The sequence below is a fragment of the Rattus norvegicus genome, chromosome 10 (assembly GCF_021556685.1).
Source record: "Rattus norvegicus strain SHRSP/BbbUtx chromosome 10, alternate assembly SHRSP_T2T, whole genome shotgun sequence".
Lineage (NCBI taxonomy): Eukaryota > Metazoa > Chordata > Mammalia > Rodentia > Muridae > Rattus > Rattus norvegicus.
In genome coordinates this window covers 14,219,262-14,244,000 of record NC_141543.1, presented here as the reverse complement: position 1 = coordinate 14,244,000, position 24,739 = coordinate 14,219,262, and the positions used below count along the sequence as shown (strand labels likewise).

At 41.4% G+C, this 24,739-nt stretch overlaps 1 protein-coding gene across 50 annotated transcripts in view; it reads left to right on the top strand.

The window, feature by feature from the left end:
• The window catches only part of Rbfox1 (RNA binding fox-1 homolog 1), a 1,541,605-nt gene that overhangs the window by 1,400,498 nt on the left and 116,368 nt on the right, over positions 1-24,739 (top strand). For all 50 annotated transcript variants that reach the window (XM_087571332.1, XM_087571337.1, XM_087571339.1 and 47 more), the window contains 2 exon segments: positions 11,274-11,417; positions 19,117-19,170. In XM_087571332.1, the coding sequence (XP_087427458.1) occupies positions 11,274-11,417; positions 19,117-19,170 (198 nt within the window).

The window sequence follows — 24,739 nt, the reverse complement described above, 5'->3', positions numbered from 1 at the left end:
TGCCTCAGAATTCACCCATCATCTCCTCTAGCTGAATTGTCAATGCAATGTTCTTCAATGATTACACATTCGTTTTCTTACTTACATGACTTATTGTCTTTCCACATTATAGAACCTAAAATTCCCAAGGAGTTGGAGTGTATCTTTTCATCCTCACACCAAGCAATTGCAAGTGCTTCTAATAAAACCAACAGGTGCTTTATAAATGGTCAACATTTGCAGTATTATAGACCCAGAACAGAGGGAGCTATGACCTATAGGACAAATCTAGTCTACTGTCTACTTTTGTAAATAAGCTTTATTGGAAAGCAGTCTGGGTCACAGTTTATTTCTCTATGAACATATCACTGATGGCTGCATTAATGTCTATCAGTTATAGAATGGCCCACAGAGGAAAACTATTTACCCTAAGGATAGAGAATACACTGGAAAGGAGCTGCAAACATGTCTGTGTCATGAGTCATTCTCTTAGAACTTCTGTTTTTCCAACATGCAGGGCACTGACTTCACCTCACACTGCAATGCAGAAGAAATAAGCCCTGAGAAATAGGATTTGCAGCTCGAGAGCAAGCCAAATCGTGTCACTTTGCAGAAACTATGTACTTTATATGGCAGGATTCTTGCCTTATTTATGTGAAAAAAGAACCTATTGCATTTCACAGAGGTAGTAACACCATTCTGTGCTGTATATTGGAGGAAAAACAATTTTAGAACAAAGCTCTTGGAGCACGTGCTTCTCAGAATCATTTATAAAGAATGAGAGGCAATTAGTCAGGAAAACCCTGGATCTTCACTGAGATCAGCTCCATTTTTAAACTCACCTCCAGGTTCTAAAAGTGAATTGTTCTTTTGGAAGTTTTCTCAGCCCAAAAAATTATCATAATGTATAGAATTAACATTTGGTTCATTTAAATCTTGCATAATATATTGAGGGAAATCTTTAAGCTGCATGGAATTGAGATAAAAAAACTTTTTTTTTCATTTTAAATGGAGGTTTAAGGTAGTTTTAGGTTTTGGGTCTTCCAGGAGTATTAAAGACAAGCAAGGTATTTGGGCAGGGAGAGGAGATAGCTGCAAGAGAGTCACTACTGAGGAGGGCAGATGTACAGGCCTGGAGGGATCTACAGGCTGGAGCTGGCCGATTGGGAGAATCCAAAGGTTTGTCTTTAGGATTCCAGAAAAAAGAAGCAAGCTTTCGTGGAGGAGGATTGTCCTTCAGTGAGGTGTGGGGAGCAGTTGATAATGAATAGAAGGTGCTGAATAGCAACCCAGTATCAGACATTGTCCTATTGATGCCAGCAGTCAATGGCCAAAATTGTCATAACCACAAAATCATTTAATATATCTTCTACCAGTAGTCATATTTTAACTGTTTGTATATGGCACAGACCAAGAGTCATCTCGTCACTGTCACTCTTGCTTCGGATAAGCAGTGATACCTCACCTGTTCCATGTTTTCAGTCAATACATCCAGAATGATTGATCACATGAGGATCCTAGTGAACCCTTGTCTTATCTCCAAGTGTTTGTGAGTTCTTCCTGGCTATGTTACTCTGCTTTTCCTCAGATCTTACACTGAAGTCCATACCCCTGATGTGATGAGATCTGGAGATTGTATTTGGGGGAAGTAATTGGTTAAGTGAGGTCATGAGCTTAGCGACCTCTCATAATGGAATTGATGATTTCCTCAGAAAAGAAGGGGAAGGAAGATATTCTCCCTTCCAATCTGTGAAGACACAGCAAGAAAGAATCGAACTATAAGCCTTGGTGTTACAGGTGTAGCTTCCCAAACAATGAGATGTAAGTGTATATTGTATCCCGTTAGTGGCATTTTGTTTCAGCAGCCAGAGAGGACAAATACAGTCAGTCACCTTGACACCCACATCTTTTAGAGTTATGGGACCCCCTGATACCTTTCTTGTTCTTCCTACATTTTCAAAGGATGGAGAGAGCAGAAGAATCTGGAGTGAGTCCCTCTCAGACCTCCCACCCTTCTTTCTGAGGAATCCTATCACTTCAGCTGAGCATTGCGTTCATTTGAGCTGGGGGAAGTGGGATGTGTTTTTTCAAGTCTGCCTTACCCAGGTACAGAATTGGCCCTGCCCAACTAGAATGGGACATTAACTATATCCAAAGCTATGTGATTAACTTATTTGTTTGCCTATAGAGCTTACCTGATAAAAGGCAGGAAGCTGGGAGACTGTGCAGCCCAGTTTTGAAGTGGGATTGTGAGAAAACCAGAGATGTGGGTTTTAATTCACATGCCCTCACTTGCTATTATTACTTTAATGGAAAATAACTTTTTACAGTCTCTCTCCATTTTAAATAGAGAAGTACAACATTGTCTAATGCAGGGTAGGAAGTTGATTGGATGTGCATGAATTTTCTAATGCCCCCCTCCTCCTCCTGTGCTCTGTTCTTTGTACACATTCAATATGGTTACAGTTTAGCTTAGAACATATATATTTTCCCCCTGAACTTTTTCAATTGCTTTTTTATCAGGTTTACAAATCAAATCAAATAGGTATATTGCAGAGCTCTGTGATATTATTTTTCGAGTTTATAGCACAATGTATTGAATTATGCCAGCCTCTGCTCTGGCCTTGCTCCTCTCTGCAGAAAGAGAGCAACCACAGACTGTGTAAATTCACCCAGTACCCAGCATCACTAGCTAAATCAAGACCTGCCATTCAGGCTGCTAGAAGAGACAAAGCAAGCGTTTGTTACACAAATCAATTTGGTCCAAAATACATCGCATTGGGCACTCAACCATTGCTCAAATGATATTGTCAGCTTAATCAAATCATGCCTCCAAGACTCTCACCACTTTCTCCTTTTCTAAGAAACAACTTGATTGGTGGAAGAGTGAGAAGCAGGGGCTATTCAGAAGTACACATTTTATTTATTAGTGCGAAGAGTGTTATACAGAGAGGGGAGGAAGCTGGCAGGAAAGTAAAGATGCTGTGTGTTTACCAATCCGCTGGAGGAAAAATCCATGATCTATGCGCGTCCTCTTGAGGGTGTCTGGGTTTCTAGGCTGTGGAAGCAGAAGTCAGGAGACATGTGCACAAAAAGACTGATGTACTTGATAGACTGGAAGGACTCTACAAAGACATACTGAGGGCCTACTGTGTGCTAGGAAATGTGATTCAAAACTACGTTTCACATTAGATTGGAAGCTTTTCTTGAAGGTGTTCATGTCTATCAGGATAGCTTGATAATTAAGCTCAAGCTTGGGGCCTGGAGTGATGGCTCGGCAGTGAAGAATGCTTGCTACTCTTTCAGAAGTCTAGTGTTTGGTTTCCAGCCTCCGCATCCATGTCAGCCAGCTCCCAATCACCTATGGTTCTGGTTGCAAGGAATCTGGTCCTCTCCTCTGGCCTCTTTATGTATCTGTGTGCATGCTCCTATTCACACATCTAGACTCAATCACAAACACATAGATAAAGAAAATAAATCTTTAAAAGTTAAAAAAAAAGAGGGGGCTAAAGATATGGGCTAAAGAGGGGGCTAAAGAGTTAGAACTGGCCGTTCTTCCAGAGACCCGGTTCAGGTCCCAGGAACCACGTGGAAGCTCGCAGCTCTCTGTAACTCCAGTTCAAAAGAATCTGGTGCTCTCCCACAGATATACATGCTGGCCAAACCTCACCGGTGGCACGTAAAAATAAATACATTTTTTAAAGTAAAAGAAAAAAAGAGGAAAGGGACATTTTTCTAAAGTAAGCTAAAAATAATTATGACTAATAAGGGCTCAGGAGAAGACCCTAGAGACTCACAGGAGGCATCTGAAGTGGCTTGTTACAGGCTTGGTAGTCGGCCATATTAGCACAGATCGCACCCTGACCCCAGTACTGACCTCAAGCATAGCAATTAGAACAGCAGTGAAGCGTTCTTCCCCTGTATGTGTTTTGTAGTTGTCCTCTGTCCTGTCCTTAGACTTTCCGCAGCATCCTCACTTTCCTTTGGAGAGCTGGTGACAGGGCAAAAGCAATCCTATTCATGGGATGCGACATCCTGCTCTGTCCTAGCTGTGTGCCTTGGTAGAGGCAACTTCACCTCTCTGAGTTTCAGATTTCTAAATTGTTCTGATGGTTCCATGAGGCCAGGCATGGATCCCTAGCTCATGATATCTGAGCAGAGTTTTTAATTCCCCAAGACTCTTTAGCTATTTCCACTCTTTGTTTTAGAAACCAGCACTTGACCGCAGCATTTGACAGCATTGGCAGTCATCAATGACCATTTGTCTCAGCCTGGGCAAGGCGGAAGCAAATGCCGTTCTCAATTACTGTTACACCTGGCATTTATGCATCTTCTCGGTAGCTTAAAAACTTTCCGCCCCTCCCCCAGCACATATACCTTATGCATTGGGTATGTAGCCTGTGTATGTTCAGGAATACGGAAATGGGTTAAGAAACACATATTTGTAAAATGACAAAAATAGTAACAGATAACAGTAGTCATGATGAAGCAAGAGTCAAAAATGGAAGACTTGTTGACTCTACAGTGTCCAAGTTACCTGCTTTGAGAATACAGGGCAAACTCTGAAAGGAGCCCACACTTCTGTATATCCTTGCAGAAATTTCATCATTACATGAAGCATTTAACTGGACTTGACTTAGTATCGTTCTATGCTGTGAAGCACTTCTCATCCTTGTCCCAGGAACTCCTCCTTCTCCCTCTCTCTTCATCCTTCTATACTTTGTCTCTTGGTTCCTTCACATGAACTAAAAAGGTCTATGTGGTGGAAGTTTCTGGAATATTGGGAATCCCAAATGCCTTGTTCTGTAGGTAATGGTGGTTTTAAGCTTTCTCTGTAGCAATGAACATTACTGACTCTAATGAACTTCAGTCAGTGGACATCGCCAAATGCACACGACATTTCTTTCTAGAGCTTCTACATTTTCCAGTTCCTTAATTCCCAGGCTCTTGTCCTTCCTCTGTCATCCCCTCATCAGGTCAGAAATGGCAAGTGGGCTGCTTCTCACATCCCAGCACATGTCACTAGCTTCTTTCTCTTCTCCTTCTAAAGACTTTGAAAGGATCTCTGTGTTTGTGCTAGCCTCCCCACGAGTCAGGGATAATCTAATTCATTCTCAGGTGATAAGTGATTTCAGTTGTGTCCATTTAATTCCCTACCTCTTGTCCTGTACAGCCACTTTTTCACAGGTTATGTGTATTAGAACATCATTAAAGGGCCCTCTTTGCGTTACACTTGAACTCTTAAAAGTGCCCTATTATGACTGATGGAACGGATATTTTCCCCATTTAATCCAACTTTATTTTAAACAGAAGAACTAACCCTTGATTCAGTCATTGGGAACTTTTGAACTGTAAATGGGAAATCTGGATATTCAGCTGTCATTTATTCCTGGAGCTTAAATATAGATCAAGGGTTTCCAATAAGAAATCAATGTACCCTGCTGAGATTAGAACCCATAAGCATAACAGACACAATAAATGTCAAAGACTTGATGCAGAGAAAAATAATTTAAATGCCCTTTGCTCTAATGATGCATCTCAGTACTGTGCTTGTTAAATAGGGTTAAGATGGATATACACTTAAATTGATTTCATATTTTGTTTCACTCTTAAAAACACATGACTTCCAGACATTATAAAATTACATCTGCTGCTCATATTTTATTTTATTTTTGTTCAGGACTGCCCGACTGTGCTTCCTCAGCACCCTTGAGCTATATCTAGTACTGGGTTATGCATACATGTATTTTTAATTTCCCAAATATAGCTTGGTTCTTGCTTGCTTTCTAATCATTGCCCGGTCCCTCTCCTTAGCTGGCTGCTGCCATAAAGAGCTGCACTTTCTCTCTGAATTCTAATTTCTCTCGTAGGTTCACATCTACCACACTTTATTCATGCATCCTCAGGATAAACTTTCTTGTAGCACTCATGAGCCACAGACAAAAGTCTCCTGGGCTAGTCTGGAGAATCTAAGGTTCAGAAGGGCTTAAGTAACTAGACCAGTAGAAGATGGATGTGGTTTTTAACTCAGGTTAAAACAGCCATTATCTGATGTTTCTACACCCAGTTACTCAGTTCCCATTAGGAGGTACCAGGGATCGTGACTCTACAGTGTCTAAGTAACTGAGATAACACTGGGGCAGGGACAGAATCTGAAAGGAGCTGATTTCTATGGATATTCTCTCAAACAGTCATCCCTGGATTGGTCGATATCAAAATCCAATTTCACTAGGATTAGCTGTGGGTTGCTCAGAGCTATTCATTGAATTAGGAACGATTACAGCGGAGGGAGCCCTGCGGTTCTTTATTAAGGTCTTTGTGGAAACACTAAGTGATCTTCAGGAGATTAAAGTGCCGCTGGTGTTTTCTTAACATTTATAACCTGTGCCAATACCCAAGGAGTTTGTTTATTAAGGAAAATTCTTCAACCAACAGCCCGCCTCCTAATAGTGTTTTGCCATAGAAGGCCAACACAGAATCTGGTGAGGTGGGTCTTAATGTACTTGCTCAGAACTTCTGACCAGGACTTCATAGAGACCTGGGTTTTTTTTTTTTTGTGGTTAATGGATCTCAAATTCATAGGCTTTGTAGGTCTTCCTGTGTGATTAGAAAGCTGTTCTCAGAGCTCTGTATGTCCGTGAGCAGAGAAATAGAGAACAAAACTGAAATGTTTTTGTTGGTGACTATCATGGTTAATGTAATGTCCCCTCTTACTAAGTAGCATCTCATCATTATTGTCTCTTTCTGAAAAATTATCCACAGAGGGGGAATAATGATCACTCCATTCACTGATTATTATTATTATTCAGACATAAGCATAGAACACTGATGATCTTTGTACGAACAGACAAAGGGTTTCCCACCCTGAGCAAGGGGTCAAGCATCTCTATCCATAAACAAGTACATAAAGAGAGGTGGCCAATGTGACCTGAAGAAGACAAGAAACAGTTCTTGTCTCTTCTCTGCTTAAGTTGGAACCTTCTTCTTTCTTTTGCCCCTTATTGGAGGCTAGCACTTATGAGAGTATTCAAGAGCCCAGAGGTTATATTAAAGAATAACAGTCATTTCTGGAAAATAGTCACTAATTGAACCTGCACTTCTGGTTTCATATTTTCGAGGGAACTGTCACTGGTTGAGTGGGAGCCTCGGAAAACACTTCCATAGCATAAGCTCTGCCAACTGTAAATGGCTGAGACTGTGTTTGGGAAAGGGGATCTTTGCAGATGGAATGAAATAAGTTATCTCAATGCATCCTTATTTAGAAAGGGCTCTCAATCTAATGGCCAATGTCTTGGTAAGAAGGAAAAGCTAGAGTAGACTTGAGTGAGCCTCCCAAGGAAGATGGTCATGTGAAGACAGGAGCACATAGGGATCTCAAAGCCCCAAACCAAGAAGCTGGAAGAGGTAAACAAAGAAGAAACTGGGTTCTCCGGATACCTCTGTTCCAGATTTTCATCCTCATTGCAATGGTATGAGAAAGTCCTGTTGTTTAAGCCACTAAACTTGTGACAATCCAATCAGGGACAAACCCAGAGATCATGTTGTTCGTGATAGTACGGCAGCTCATAAACCAAGGAGGGGCATTCGCTGATGGTTTCAGAGCTTTTGACCCTTGGTCATTGGCGCACAGCACACTGTGGAGAGGTACAGAGAAGGGCCGTGCATTCGATGGTAGCAGTATGAAGAAACAAGGAGCAGGTTAAGGTGTAATGATGCCAGTGACTTCACTTCCTTCCATGGCACTTCACCTTTCCGGGTGCTGCTCACTCCCAAACACAAAACGGTTACTTAGCAAGCCTGTAGCTCACCCATGCAGATGACATACCAAATCTAAACCCTAGCAGTCATAGAAAAGCACAGGACTGTCCCCGGTATGCTTTCCCTGAAGATTCTAAGAGACACGTGTAGAAAAGGCCCACTTAGGCCCCAAACAAAGTTGGAAGTACTCTTGTCAGTATATATGGTGGCCACTCCTTGATCTGAAGTGATAGCCACTTGTACCTACCCTCACATTTTGATCCTTGTCCTAAGCCTGGAGGGCATGGACTATCATTGTACTCTCATAGATGAGTAAACACTGGCACAGAGATGTAAAGGGCCCTGATCTGAATTATCCATTGGTTACAGTAGGATTGCATATTGCAGGGAGCAACTCCATAGCCCTGGTTGCCACGTAACTCATCACCTTGGGCACAGGCATGCTCGGCTTGGAATGCTCTCCTTTGCTTCTCTCTCTCATCCCATAGAGGCTCTATTCACTCCTTCTCACCAACCTATACAAATTTGGATTTCATTTTACTTATTTTCGTAAAAAAAATTATTTCTGCCATAGGTATGCCTATATAACAATTTATGGGTATTTGTATAAATGTGTACACTACAAAATGATTAATCGAGCATTGTATGTTTTTATCAAAGGAAACACCACAAAGATTTCTCCAAAGTCCTGTTTGACTAGAGATGATTAATTTTAATTTTTACATGAGCAGCATAATGCTATTAATCATTTAATATGTTTAATCATAATCTCTGTAATTCCTAATTAGGTTTATTAAACTGAGCCATTCAGCAATTGTGCACAAATCCAAGTCTAAGTCCCTTTCCTGGGAGGAGGAGAAACTCATTTTAATTTTTTATTCACATAGCAATTTCCAATAGGGTGGGGAAAGTAGATTGGAAACGTGGGATCTTAGCTATTGATCGTGCCAACTTAGGGTCTTGTGGTAGGGCATTGAAACCTCTTAGTCTTTGGCAAGGTAGTAACATCATGGTTTAAAGGTGATTTTTTTTGTCATTGATGTGGAACCCAATGTGCTGTTACTAGGAAAAACAAAAAACAAAAGCAAAACACAGTGAATAGTCTGTGTGGGTCTCTGGGTTATGGAATGATGGTGTGTGTGTGTGTGTGTGTGTGTGTGTGTGTGTGTGTGTGTGTGTGTATCATGCCATGATGTGCATGTGGAGATCGAAGGGCAGCTTCAAGTGTCAGATCATCTCTTGTTTGAGAAAGTCTCTCCTTATTGCTGTACAAACAAGACCAGCTGCCTGTGCACTTTCAAGAATAGTGCTGTATCCACCACCTATTTCACTGTAGGAATGCTGAGATCACATGCATGAACCACCATGCCCAGTTTTATGCAGGTTCTAGGAACACAAACTCAAGCCTCATGATTGTACGGCAAGCACGTCACCAAGTGGACCTCCGCCAGCCTCCATAGCTATTCATTAACTGGCACTCAAAGCTGACACCGGTGATGCTCGCCCCTGTATTTATTATTCATTTATTAGTGGTGCACCAATCTTTCATACTCTCAGTCTGTCACCGCATCAGCCAATCACTCAACATGCATTTAACATCTACGTAGCATGCCGGTCACAACTCAGTCCTCTTGTCATCTTTAAGTGGCTTCTAACAGCCACTTGCTTTTGTATACAAGGCTATTTTAGGTCTACAACTTCTACCTGCCTCTCAAGTTGCCTCTCTGCCCATCCTCTGTTTATTCTCTCTGGCTCTACATGGCCTCCCCAAGGTGGCAGACTTCTCCTTCCTTCTTTCTTTCTTCACACATGCATTGCCCTCTTCTGGCACAGAATCTGTCCCCTCCACCTCTCCTCGTACACATCTCTACTAAGCTAGAGTTGATGTGTCCTGGGACCTCCAGTGGCAAGTGCGACTTGAGCGTACTCAGCTTGCACCCCCACAATGTACTGCCTGCATTATATTTGGTTTTGTTTTCCTAACTCTTCCCACATCCTCTTCACATCTCAAGCAAAATAACATGGCTGTCAGGGTCGCCTTGTACTTGAAAATTGACAAAGGCGTCTGGTAGGGTTTCAGAGACCAAATCGGTTTAGATGGGTGGTGCACAAGGTGCCAGGAGGGCTCAACTTAAACATGTAATTCAGGGTGCAAGGGGAAGGAGGACGCCAATAAACTATTCTAGCCCACAGGAGAGCTGCAGAGAGACTGCTAATTATGCTCCTGTTATTTGGGTGTTCCTTTCACATTTCACTATGTAAGATTGTCTCCTCTAAGTCTCTATTATTTTACACCTGGCTGCCTGCACTGATAGTTTTTGTCCTAGTTATATGCCTCTAAATTGCTCATAAATAGATGAGGATGATTCCTTGCTCGTGAATTTCAGCTTTGGCAAAGACCCTCCAACAGTAGTTTTAAAGACATACTTAAGTGAACTGTGTCTACTGCCACCTACAGGCAGAATGTGCTAATTGCAGAGAAAGTACAGAAAAACAAAGTTCCCTAACCTTTCTTTTTTTTCTTTTTCTTTTTTTTTTTTTTTTTTTTTTTGGTTCTTTTTTTCGGAGCTGGGGACCTAACCCAGGACCTTGCGCTTCCTAGGCAAGCGCTCTACCACTGAGCTAAATCCCCAGCCCCTCCCTAACCTTTCTGAATGACGAACAGAAAGAAATAGCGGGCCAAGCTAGTAGCCTTACATCATCTGCATCGGCATAGCCTAGCAGAGCATTTGTACAGATGGCAATATTCTGTTTTTGCGTTTTTTTCTCCCAAACACAGGCACTACCTACGTGTGGCTACTGAGCATTTCAAATGCAAGAAATGCAAACTCCTTTATGCGTTATTTTGTGTCCATTCCTTGAAATGATCTCATAGGGTCCGTGGCAGTAGACAATATAGATTCGTACAATGAAGAAGCTAAGTTAACAAATATTTTTATAAAGTTGAGTGAATCATCTATTCACTGGATGAAGTACAGACCACCAAAGGGCCTTTGCAAATTTTTGACATTTATTAATATTTTACCTGTACAGCCTCAGTATTTTTGTATGCGTAGCATTAAGACTCTGGCCAGCACTGAGGGATACATGTTCTCATTTTTAATGATCTTTACTCCCTTTTTGATGAGTTTTCCACTACCCACCCTGAACCCCCAGCCCCTCATGCTTCCTTTATTTTTCCTACAATGCTTATCTCCTTCTTCCCAATTCTATATCTATTTATGAACGGTTTTTATCGTGCCTTGCCCCATGATCGTTGCACTGCATGACGCCAGGGGCTTTTGACTGCTTTGATTGATATGTAATCAAAGATTCATGTGTGGGCACTCAGTGGATGCTCAAAACAAACTCTTTTTTTGCTGTTAATTAAAATTTTAGAAAAAGGACCAAAAATCTCTGTCGGATAGCATCCTGCCATGTAGGAGAAAGGAGCAGGCTGTGGGAGCGAGCGCTTACGGACCGCATCCTGCCCTAAACGGGATGGGAGAGGATATTGGGACTTACTCAGCAACTTTTCTTTCTTCTTGTTCTTTTAGCAGACAGATGATGCCGCCCCGACCGACGGCCAGCCCCAGACACAACCTTCTGAAAACACAGAAAACAAGTCCCAGCCCAAGCGGCTGCATGTGTCCAACATCCCCTTCCGGTTCCGGGATCCAGACCTCCGACAAATGTTTGGCGTAAGTACTACCTTCATCCTCGGGTTTCCTCCTTGTGGGAGTTCTGAGAACTTATCATTCTAAGGTAGAATGTTGTTATGGGGTGAAGGCATTTTACATCTAAGTCCTGAGTTTAGAGTGGGAGGTCCCCTTAGGGGTGGCAGGATATGTTTATTTGTTTTAGTTGAGCTCATGGGGTTTCTGCTTTGACAATTGCTCGTCTTCTAATAAGTAACTTAAATGTCAAGCAGAAAATAGGCTCATCTATTAAGGATGATAAGGTCTATTGATGATCCCAAATCCAGCAGCCCAGGACCTCACTTTATAACTAAAATAAATGTTGAAGCCCTTTCCTGCTTACCCAGGAAAAGTAACCCAGGAGCGACTCTCTCCCAATTGTCCCCCAGGCACTGTACTGCAGCTGTGGTGAATGGCTAGTTCAGCATAAAGCTAGGTTTTCAAAATCAGCCACCCCCACCAACAACAAAACTACCAGTTTCTAAATCTGATTTGATTTTTGCATCATACCGTTTCCTGGATGAAACATCAAGGGTATTTAGTATGCAGCAAAGGGCAGCCTGGTCTAGGCACCATAGTGAAACAGAACTAGCCAGAAGCCACTGTTTACCCCAAGGAAATACATGACTGACGACTTTGCTTTCTCACAGGTCATCATGACCCTGAATATTTTTCTAGAAGATGTTTGAACAATCTACCCAGGGAAGGGAAGAGTTTATTATTTATTTAGTCTCTGCTGTGGCAAAGGACAAAGCTTTGACAAGGCTCAGATAATGTTTTGTGTTTCGAAATGTAGTCCTTCTGTTTATCCATGACATCCCAGTAGTGGTCATAAGCATCTGTGCCTTCAACCAAAGAACTACATCCTTAACATTTGACTCAGAACAAAGGTGGGCTGCCTGGAGACTCCTCTAAGAGTTTGTGGAGAGCTCTATGGCAAAAACAATAAAGAGGCCATGTCCATTGTGAGCAAAGTTCATATGATTCTCTGCATGAACAGGAAGCCCTGGTCTATAACTCAGGAGCTTCATGATTTGGGGAGATGAGCTTGGATCTTTTGTTTTTATTTCATTAACACACACACACACACACACACACACACACACACACACACACACACACACTGCTTATCAAGTATGCGTGTGACACAAAAGCAGAGCAGGCATCCTAATATTTAAGAGACCCAGGCTTGAGTCCTGACATTTCAGAGGAAAAGGTCAACTTTTGCACTTTTATCGCTCTCTCATTTAGTAATAACCTTGAGTTAAGCCCTCTAACTCTTGCAGAACGAAGATACCCTCGGGCACTCTCAGGTCAAAGATGACTTTGAAAAATGCAGAGCATTCGAAGTTAGAGTCGAGGTTAAGTGTGTGCAAAGCAGTGGGACCAGCTTGACTGATGGGTAGCTGCAGGAGTTATATTCTCTTTGCCATGTCAAGCCAGAGGGATGTCTTGCTATCCGGTCTGTCTTTATTCATCAAGTGTCACTGTGATGCTGGCTTTGAACTGTATCCTCTTAATGGCCACTCTCGAAATTCTTCATGGTGACATGCCAGGCAGCTAACCCCAGTTTCTCACCCTTAAGGGTCTATTTTCTTGCCTGGACTTTTTTGATTATCTTGAACTTTACCTGAGGCTACAGGGATAAGTCAGAGATGTCATCAAAATACTCACAGCTGGAAGTCATACAGAGGAGATGCTGCAAGTGTTAATGTCTGAATCTCTTTGTCCTTTAGGGTTAGGACAGATGGCCCAGAGGGAAAAAAAAATCTGTCATGTGACATGCTACCTGGTCCAGATCCAGATCAAAATCTATTTGTTTCAAAAACAAGGGTTTTTTCTTCTTCTTCTTTTGAGTCAAAATTCTCATGCAGCTAGCTAACAAGATGTTCATTTGCTCTGATGATAGATATACCCTTAGCATCTGTCAGTTAAGGGAGTGCGGTATACGTTTATGAACACTGAAATTAATTCTACTTATCACAAACAACATCTGTGTCTATGTTAAAGAGTATGTGTGGAGTTTGTGTGGTGTGGGTTTCATCTATAAAAATCACTGGGCCATATGGTTTCTGGACCACTTGCAGTAGCTTGGGAGTCCTCTTTCAATTTTACAACTGCTATTTTAAAGAAATGGAATTTTCCTAACATGAATATGGGTGGTCACAAAGCCGTTCTATAATATGATACATTTAGCAGCATGAATCACACTGAGAGGCATCTGGAACATTCTGCTTGGCTCTCCATGGTGCAGTTTAGGGGACTCAACACAGTTTCCTCTTTCAGATCTTAGTTACTGTAAGCATCCATGGTTTAGTCCCAGTGAGCTTCCTCTGGCCATGAGACAGTGTCTCTCTTTTGCTTGCTATCTTTTGTTTTCTGCTCTCCTTGCTAGGGCAGGGTTGAGGATAATTAGAAAAAACTGCAATGATCCTTGTGCTTCCTGCCCCCATTGACTCTGTTGGTCCAAGGAAACACAGAAATTTCAATGTCAAAAACATAACAAGACACAAAGAACCCTCTTTCGAATTGCCTAGGACTTGGCTGTGCCCAGCTTCTCCCAGTGCAGAAACTCTCCCCTATGTTTTGCACAACAGTCACTTGCCTAATGGTTTCTACAGGTATCTCTTGGTTCAGTATGTGCTTTCTGGGCCTCTCCAGTGAGATTGGTATCAGAGGTGATTCTCTTCATTGCTCTTTTCCCCTTGTTCACCGCCATCTTTGTCAGGGAGGGGTACTTCTTCTGAGGTTGCCCTTACATTGTGCTTCACGTTACATTTCCTGGCACGCTGGTATATTCATTCCTTGGGGGAAATGGATGTGTTACAAGGTATAAGATAGTGTCTCAAGTAATTTCATATCATCCATAGCGGTATGAGTGGATGGGGCTAGTGTGGTTGTTCAGATCACTTGTTCTAGATGTTTCTGTGGGATCACTAAGTGACCTCAGGCCTCACTGTGAGTCTCTTGAGGTCTGCTGGAGCACATCCCTTCACATTTGCTTTCTTTCATTTGTTCTGCTTTATTTTGCTGGTTTTGGAGGTGAACTCTGACTCTGGATGAAAAACTGACTTCAAACTTGCTGAGTAGCACAGGTTGGCCCCAAACTCCATCTCCCTGCCTCATCCTCCAAAATATTGGGGATGCTAGCATACAACAGCATATTTAAACTTTTCTTGCCCTTAGATAGTGTTCAATAAGTATATTTTATTTAATACATCTTCTGACAAGCAGTTAGAGAATTTACAACCTTGACATTGGAGAAGATTTTGCCATTATCTATCCCCCAATTTAATATGTTAGCTCTCAGAGAGTCATGATTGGAGACATCAGTATTTCCATATTAAAGTTATACATTTGAATTCTTGATGTCATTAAAAACACTACATGGATTACAACCAATTTAATTATAATGTGTCACTCTTGAATGCAAAATACTTATTATAGATTAACTTCTGAAATTTGAATTTCCTTGGCTTGAGATGAGAGTAGACTAAGATACATCCAGACCCCTGCTCCAAAACATGGAATCACAAAATTGATTTTCAGAAACTGTGTGATTAGTTGACACTCTACATGTTGCTGCATGCCTAAATGACGCCACACCCTCTTGACTTTGTTATCAGTGAGTAAAATGACTGGGATGCAGACACATAGACCTGTATTCCATATAAAAACCTCAGAATTGGTAGCCCATGCTTATAATCCGAGTACTAGAATAGAGTTCAGGGGGATCCCTGGGGTTTGCTGGCCAGCCAGCCTAGCCTACGTGGTTCTTCAAAACCAGTGAGAGGTCCTGTTTCACAAAACGAAGTGATATTGCTTGAAGGACACTTGAAGTTTTTGTCCTCTTTCCACATACATACACATGCCCACACATATATATTCATGGACATCTGCACAAACACATGGATATGTACACACAGAAGCACACATGTACATACACACAATAAATAAATATACTTTGGATAGGAAAATAATATTCAGGTCTGTCTAACACATGAATTTTTGCATGTGTAAAAGACACTCGAGTGATGCCATTTTATGGCTACAATACAGATGGACTTCCTTGAACCTCTCATGTTAATGCAACACTCTATAAAGTAGGATGTTAGGAAGAGTAAAGTCACTTTGAAGACATGTCACAATGTGTCCTTTTTCTGTACTTAAGTCACCTTAAGAATAGCTCCAGAGAAGAGCATATGAATTGGTTCTCCAGTTTCAAATAGTCAGCCCTGAAAACATACAAACAGGTGGCATTATAGAAACTGAATGGGTTATATTTAAGAATGCATATATATAAACATATATATATTTATGCATACAGTAACAATTGGAACAGTTAGAGAGGGGACATGAATTTGAAAGAGAGTGAGAAAGTGTATATAACATGCTTCACAAGGAGGAAATATAACTAAAATCTCAACTGTAATAAAGAAAAATTTAAAAGATGCACCGGAAGGAAGCATTTCTTCAGTCTTGATGCACACATTCTGAATTAACCTTTACTTTTGAGTTTTCTGCTGTAGCTGGTGAACATCCTTCACAGTGTGTGTGTGTGTGTGTGTGTGTGTGTGTGTGTGTGTGTGTGTGAAATATTATTTGATCCAAGGTTGTTTAAAGCTACTCAGTAAAGTGCCCAAGCACACCTATATAGGCTTCTGGATTTTGGTCTTGATACAGAGGTTGAGATACCTCATGTGGGTCCGAGATGCTCTGAATGCTTGCGAACATTGTCAAGCAAACAAATGCTAGTTATGTCTGCAAACGAGTCATGTCTATTTAAATTGAAGATGTGCCAGCTGTGTTGGCATCATTAGTACCAAACTTCTCAATTAAACCAATGATACTATAAATACAGTGCACAACTGTCTCAGAAATTGGGCTTGCTTCAGCATTCCTCCTATGGCTCGTTTAACTGGCTTCCAGAACCATCCACACAGTGCCACCTGCCAAGGAAGCAAACACTGGAGATCATTCCAGGGCATATGGTGTCATTGTTTCATTTAGGGAATGACACATGCTAAGATGGTTTTCTGATCAGTTTGTCTCATCAGGTTCTTATTTTAAGGGATGTGTTTTGTGTAGACTGCTTACGGAGTGTTCCATGGGTGACATTTGCTTCATGGTGTTGGAAGATGTCTTTTTCAGCCTTCTCTTTCCATAAATATATGTGCTTCTAGGCTCTGATGCCCGAAATAAATGTAAAAGCATCTGTGCGAATGGGATATTCTGCATCAGTTGTAGTGGAGGATTCTTTACTATGGAACTTGGTTCACCTCTGAAGGAACAATTCTTCACTTGTCACATTGGAAAGTTTTCTTTGTATATTTTTAGTGAGTTTTTTTCCTCTGCCCTAAAGATTGGCACTAAAAAATGTTCTAAAGTGGTGGCAAGAATATTCAGAAGGTAAGGTACTTGCTGCCAGCTTGACCCACTGAGTTCAATCCCTAGTCCTCTGACCTCCACATACCTTGGCAAATGGACACACACATGACCGCGCACAACGCAGAATGTAATTACAAGTTTTTAAAGAAAAAAATTTTAAAGAACAAAGCAAAATTCTCTAAATGTTGAATGTGTACCGATTGTAGGGTCCTTTTGTGTGCAACTCTACTTGGTGCAACAGGCTTTTCTCTTTGGCTTTATCCCAGAACTTCTCTATGAAATAAGGCAGTATGTCTTCTCAACAAAGATCTATAAAGAAGGTTACAAACCTTGAAGAGTAGACCCCATGACACAAAGGATCCAGATTTGAGATTCTTTATATCCTATAGTCAGAACTATTGTTATTTCAAGTATTTGATGTTTCTAGGTTATTGATATATGTGAGATTTTCTAATTGTTACAAAGATTGAATTTCACATATATTTGAAATGTATGAATTGTAGATATTTTCTATTGTTTTTCTTGAGTCATCAAGATGGCTCAGTAGGCAAAGGCTTTGTCAACCAAGCATAATTACTTGAGTTCAATTCCCAGGACTCACATAGTAGAAGGAGAACTCTTCCAACTTGTCCTCTGACCTCCACATGCTCTCAGTGGCACACATCCATACACACACCCACTCACACCCACACACACCAGATAGACAGATAGATATAAACATTTTAAAGAAGAATTATTTTCTTGAGTACTAGCAGGAATCTTGCCATCCACTCTCCAAAATTTTTGCAATTCATAGACCTGGGCAGTTTGGTCAGAGGAACTACTCCGCCTCTTGGAATCATTATTCTTTGTGTCTTTGATTCTGGCCTCACCCTCATCCAAACACCCTATCCTTTGCTATAGAACAATGCTTAATTCTCTCATCCAGGGAAGAGAGAAAACACAGACTCTCTTGTCGGGTACCAAGTCTGCAGTGAATACCCAGACTACACAGGTAGGCAGTGAATGGCAGGAAAATACCAAAGAAACACGGTCTGCAGGAATGCATCCCTCTGGCTTTTGTTGCTTTGTTCAGTCAATAAAATGGGTGTTTGCCCTTCCATTCAGCATTGAGGAAAAATATCCATCTTACTCTTTTCTGGGCCAGATTGCCTGCTTTAAAACAGTCACTTCCACTAGCATTTTGGGGAACAAGCTATATGCTAGAAACACCTACACTATTTGCTATGACATCTAGGAAACATAAGAAACTTACATTGGAAGGATTCTTGATTATCAGATGTTCATGCTCTCAAAGAAACTCTTTGTGTAAGCTCCAGTCATCAATTAATTGATGGGCAACTTTCACTAAGACTACCAATCACAAGATTTTTTACTAACACACATGCACACACACACACACACACACACACACACACACACACACACACACACTACACAATATTCAGATTTGAATTTCATATAAACAGCAAGTATCTTCTCTGATGTCCCAACTACTATGTGGGATTTATTTATTCTATAAAATTTGAAGTTTAAGTGTCAGTGATTATTTGCATTTCATTTGCCTGTCTGGTTGTTTGATAATTGAAGGTTTTGTTTCTGGGCCTTTTATCGAGCCAGCTCATGGTAGGGGTGTAAAAGGTGTTTGTTTAAAAGTCTAGACTCTCATCTGAGGGGCATGGTAGTGTCACCCTAGGTCCATCCTGGCTCTGCAGATATCTTGATTATGACATACCTTTTGTGTGTGCATTTTTTTCACATGCTCTGGTTGCTCTGATTTTATTTTTTTCTTTGAGCACAGAGCTAAAACCTTCAAGATCACATTCTAGTGGGGTATTTTATTATCCAAATCTCAGCTCCCTTGGGGTGTTTATCCCAGTGGCTGGTGGAAATGTTATATAGGTAATGACTAGCCATTTTTAATCTCTGCAGCTCAGTGCCTGGGAACGAACACACACACACACACACACACACACACACACACACACACACACAGAGAGAGAGAGAGAGAGAGAGAGAGAGAGAGAGAGAGAGAGAGAGAGAAATAACATAGAATTAACCTCTTGGTTAGTATTTTGTCCTGGGCTCTGACAGTGTTCCTTCCCCGGTAGAAAGGGCTATAATCAGAAGATAATGAATACAACAGCATTTCTAGCATTTTCTCAGTTTTAACATGTCACTTAGTAACAGAAGAAAAAAATGCATGCTCTTAAATAAGGAAAAGCTGTCTGACTCGAGGAGTAATTATTGGTGTATATTGTATAATTTATCTGATTTCGCTCTTTGCTCATGAGATATTTCTGTTTCTTTGCAGCAATTTGGTAAAATATTAGATGTTGAAATTATTTTTAATGAGCGGGGCTCGAAGGTAAGCAGCTTGGTTCAGTTTGGAATGTCTTAGCTCATTGTGACATGTCTGTCGGGGACAAGGGAAGTAACTGCACTGCCTGAATCAGCACCCTGAGAAATGCACTTTAGTGAAAAGGCCTTTAGACAGCACCTCCCATTTCCTAAGTGTTGAGAAATGCATTGGGTTCCATTAAAAATGTATAGGGGTAATTTTTAATTGCCAGTTTAAATATATAGAGATATAATTACATATCTTAAATTTCCACAGGAAATTACCCACGCCTAAAAAGGAAAAATAATGATGTGGCCACATTTTTTGTTTTTCAGTGATAATTATGTTCTTTATATTAAAAAGTGAGTTGATAGTCTCATGAGCAGGTAAATACATGATTATTCTGGATTAATAAAGTGCAGTTCTTTTCCTGGGTTGCAGAGCAGAAAAGCCTCATATACACCAACCTTTTGAACATAATTTTGTTCATTAGTATGTTCCGGATCTTCATTTTGTATTGTGCTAGTGATCCCAGTTTATTTTCTTACTAGGAGACCAGTGTTTAAATCGCTTTTTTCTAGAGCTGACAAGTGTTCATGGAAAGCTTTAAGCAAGTTCCCGTACCTACAGAGGCAATAGAAACATCCTACACTTGCAGTGTGTGCCCTCTCTCCACGGCTTGATTACTACCACGGCTGCAGAAGTGGGATCCCGGCTCTGCAGCATCAGCACCATCCTGAAGCTTCTTACATAACCAGACTCTCCCTCTCCAGCCCAGACCCACCAAATCAGAAACCCTGAAGCCGATCCCACAATCCACACCTTAGCAAACCCCTCAAGCTTGTACTCAAAATGCCTTACACAGTGTCTCTCTTTTCCCCGAAGGCCAAGCCCTCACCTAAGCATAGAATTGCCTTTGCCCACGAGTATTTCTTCACTGTCTCTGTTGATGGCATAAGACGCTCCCCTCTTTTTTAATCTTTATGTACCCTGAGAAGATTCAAGAGCCTCATGCAACACCCCTCATAGGAAATAATTTCATAAGAGGTTCCAGTATTGTCTGTGAAGTTGGATGAGGCTGGAGAGAGTGGTCACAGAAGCCAGATAAAGCACAGCTGTGAACAGCTCAGGTTCTATGACAGCTACAGTTAATTGGATCTTAAGGAACCTTAAAGCCTCCATCTTCCTTCCATCCTTAGCCTCTGAATGTGGGCATTGAGACCATTTATATCAGATACAGAGACTGTGATTGGACTTCATAATGTCCCTTCAATGGGCAACTCACAGCAAGTAGGCACTGGTTTTTGAAGTGTGTCGCACGGCACAGTAACCACACTATGAAGTAAACTTTATGATTTTTTATTCCTTACAGCACCCACCCTCTGTCCAACCCCTCCTAAGCTGATTTAACATTGACCGAAGAGGCCAGTGTTGATGGAATTGAGGAAACAAAATTTGAGGACTTGCTTTTCCACATGAACTTGTACTGCAGTCTGCCAGATGAATGGAAAGTCAGTCTATTAAAGTCTGCAGTTTTGCACATTTGGGGACCTGGTCTTTCTTTGCCAACTTTAGCTATTTTCCATTCTTGTAGTCTGACCTCTTAGCTAGAGCAAGGGAAAGAAGTTAGCTGTTTTTCTTTGAAAACCATTGAATGTTGTTATGCCTGCAGATCGAGGTGTACCAAGAGAAGGATAAAGTTAGGACTAAGCTTTGCTCAGTGGATTCCTGGCAAAACTGGAGAAGATGATATATGCTGTGTCCAGCTTGGTTCTGATTCGGAAGCTCTTTACCTAGTCATTGCCATGTGGCTCCTTTCTTTTTTATATTTTTCTTCCTTGTCTGTGACTTGTTTAGAACTCCTCCTTAAATCACATTTTGTTTAGTAAGACTTTTGTCAGTCGAAGAAAGCTATTCCATTCCTTTTTGAGAGATGTTTGGGGATACCACTAGAGTATTGTTGGCTATTTTCAGAGTGCTGTTTTTAGGACTTTCCCCATCATCTCCTTGATGAGCCTGTCCCTGGTGGCTTTAGGGAAAAGAGCATTTCCATTTTCAGCATCTGAAGCCTGGACTCTGTTGGACTGCTTTGTTTGTCTTCCTATTTTTTTATTTTAGGTTAGGTGACATCCAGAGTGGCCTTTAGGTTCTCTGGGTGGGAGTCTGCACTCCCTCTCTTGCAGATGTGCATTCTAGTGATTCCATGTCCCTGGGATGTCCCTGACGTTTGGCATCTTTTATAGGACCTTATTTTTTTATAGGGCCTTATTTGAGGAGCATTTCTATCTTAGCCTTTAAGAAAATGAATCATTGTAAGGAACTCATTTCCATCAGTTGCTGGCTCTATTGTCAAGGAAACCAGTGGACCCAGAAGACCAGAAACTCTCCTCTTGGTCCTTTATCCTGTATAGGGTACTACCTGAGGCAGGCTGACTCCAAGCTGAGAGAGGATAACTCTATGTATGTGTGTGGATGCACATCTGCAGGCAATATCTGTGGTGCTTTAGAAGCTCGCAGCCTGAATAGTTGACAGATATGTGGATACTGTAGGAAAGGAATGACAGGCAGACGTGCTTATCAGAACTAGTCTACATGCAGGCATAATGAATGGGACAATTCAATTCTTTTTAAGAGATTTAAAGTCTGAAATGCTTTGTTTCCCAGAATAAGTCCGAATTAGCTATTCTCTAGTATACCTAAGAAATGTGTAATTTGGTCTTTGACAGTGGATACACAACTGTGAGCCATTTCCTCTTCAGTTGAATCATTCTTGAGGAAGAGAGACATGCTTCTAGCCTTGCTTTTCCTTGAGCATTAGGCAAGAGAAGTCCTGAGCAGCTGCCGTCAAATGTGCTGCACTCTGCCATGACACCAGGGGCTGATGAGACGCTGAGCACGTGGTTGGAGATAGAGAGGCTTCTTGAGAGGAGGAACCGAGTTGAGGTGAATGAAGGAGGAAGGAAGAAATGAAAGGAGGAAGGGAAGAAGATGGTATCTCACAAAGATGCAAAAGACATAGGAAAGATATGAATTTGAGGCTCTTGGTCCTCAGGAAAATGGGTTTCTATTACCTCTCGACATCTCACCTGTTCTTTGTACATGCTCACTGCATTGGAAACTGAAGGGCTTGACTTTTCATTTTGACTAGAATGTCAAAGTGAGTTCCTCATTCCAGGATATAAAACAGGGAATCCATGTGAGGGCCCCAAAGGAAATCCACCACCGGAAAGCATCAGGGTTAGAAAGGAAGAGGGAGGAAGATACAGGAGAGTTAGACTTTTTTTCACTAAAAGGCACTGATCAGCAAGCCATGTTCTAGGGCTCCCATGTCTCTTCCTCCCTCCATCCTTCCCTCCTTCCTGTTTCCACTTTCTGACTTTTTTCATTTGCTTTATCCTTCTTTCCCTCCTTTCCTTTCCTTTGGGACTCTCATTTAATTATGCCACAGAAGCAATCAACCTTTGCCAGACTAGCATTCTATCACTGAGGTACACCTCAGGGTCCCTTTTATTTTTGTTTTTAGGCTGTGTCACTTAGGCAGACCTTGAACTTGTGATTTCCCTGCTCCAGCCTCCCTAGTATTTGCACAGCCATATTCAACTCTGCATGGACAGAATACACTCCACTGTATCTGCAAATGTAATCATCTTTTTAAGAATGGCAAGGTGCTGTTCCCTTGAAATGTGCTCTTGACCACAGGGAAGGCCATGTGAAACCTCCACATGTCTTAGCTCCCACTTTTACAGACATCAGGGCCTAGGGCTTTAGCGACAGAACACCTGATAACCGAGAGGGACAGATGAGCATGTCTCTAGACCTGGTGGCAGTTTCTTCACATACTTCTGATCATTTTCTGACCCAAAGACGCTGTAATGTTCCTGTTCTGAGTGGAAGGGAGAATTTTCCAGGATGATGGCCTGGGTGATCTCCAGCACCAGCTCAGCTTTGAACTTGTCTGTCACAAGTCTCAACATGTCATATTCTGGTCTCAATTGAAAAGACGACACCCTTTCCTCCATCTCTGAAGTGGGAATTATAGATTACCTTTTCTTGACTGAAGTACAAATCCCCTGATTTCTCTTAGTGATTCCTATGTACTTGGCTTGGATGCTTGTAGACTTAGGCCTAAAGGAAAGAAAGGTCATGTCTGAGACACCTTGGGCATATGATTTTTACTGTGTCCCCTACATCTATGCATAAAATTAGAGTCATAAACTCACCCTTCTCCACTGATGACATTTTCCAAAGCAGGGATATAACATTTTACTTATTCCAACACATGCAACTTCGTTTCTGTGGGTGTGTAATAGAAAGATCAGGAAAATCCAGCCACAGAATCATGTAAATAGTTTTGCAAGGCAAAAGGATATGTGGTCTCTGCTCAGGGTTTCTGATGTGGTGATTACAAAATGAGTCTTCAGGAACCCATATGTGAACATGCTTCTGTTCCTTCCTGATGCACAACTGAATCTGTGAACCACTGGCCAGTATAGAGCTGTCAAATGAAACAACTTGTCCCTTCAAATTCTGTCCTTTGCCATAAAAATAAAGTTGTCCCTTTCTCGCCAAAACTAAAATACTATGTGCAAGTATTTTTGAGCACCCTGAGTAGGTAGGCAACATGTGCAATGCTTTTATGGAACATGCCACTGTATATTAATGGGATCACTCAGGCATGTCATACTTATGAATCCCCACTCCAGGAAAAGCAATATGAAGTCACTCAATCCAGGTAACTAGATCTGATCTTTTCCTCTGTCTTCTGTTGACAAATACCCATCTCCCAGCATTTGAACACATGCACAGCTCGAGCCCTCCACAGACAAGTCCGGTTCCATAGTGTCTCCTAGTGAGTCTACCGAGGAACCCTTCTCCAGTGTCGCTCAGTTGTGAGGTCATCACTGGTGCCAAGTACAGGATGGGTATTACACTCAGCATGTATTATATTTTGCACATTTTATTTGAAAAGTTGAATGTCAGCCATGAGGATGAGGCAAGGGCCCTCACTGTGCATGAGGCTTATTCTGTGCAAATTGATAGTCCCCATGCAGTGAAAAATTACTCCCCAATGACCCCAGTGTACCCATGCTCTTCCAAAGGTTGGTGTATATATTTCTAAACAAAATGTACAGATAAGCTTAAAGAGTTTAGAAATGGTAGTATGTCAGATTTCTATACTCATCTTAGAAACCTGTCAATGAGGAATAAATGTGGATTTTGACAAGATAGATTAGTAGGGTATGTGGTAGATGTTGAAATATTAAAAGCAAAACTGTACTGTGGTAAAGCAAAGAGTGCGTACTTGCTATTGATCCATCAAGGAAGGTCTCAGTGTGCTGCACAGATTCACCCCATCCAGGAAATGTCTTTACTCTGCTACCTGTTGCTATAGCCAATGACTACCAGCCTAGTACCGTAGAGCATTGTTTTCTGGTTAATAAACTAATGTGAAAGGTCAAATTCCAAGGCCTTTTGTTATTTTGGGGAGGGGGAGGGAGGAGGGAGGGGGAGGGGAGACTACAGACATAGAATGGAACTTGCTTATCTACATTGTTAACCAACAAGAGTTTAATTTGTATTCATTTCATGTGATTTA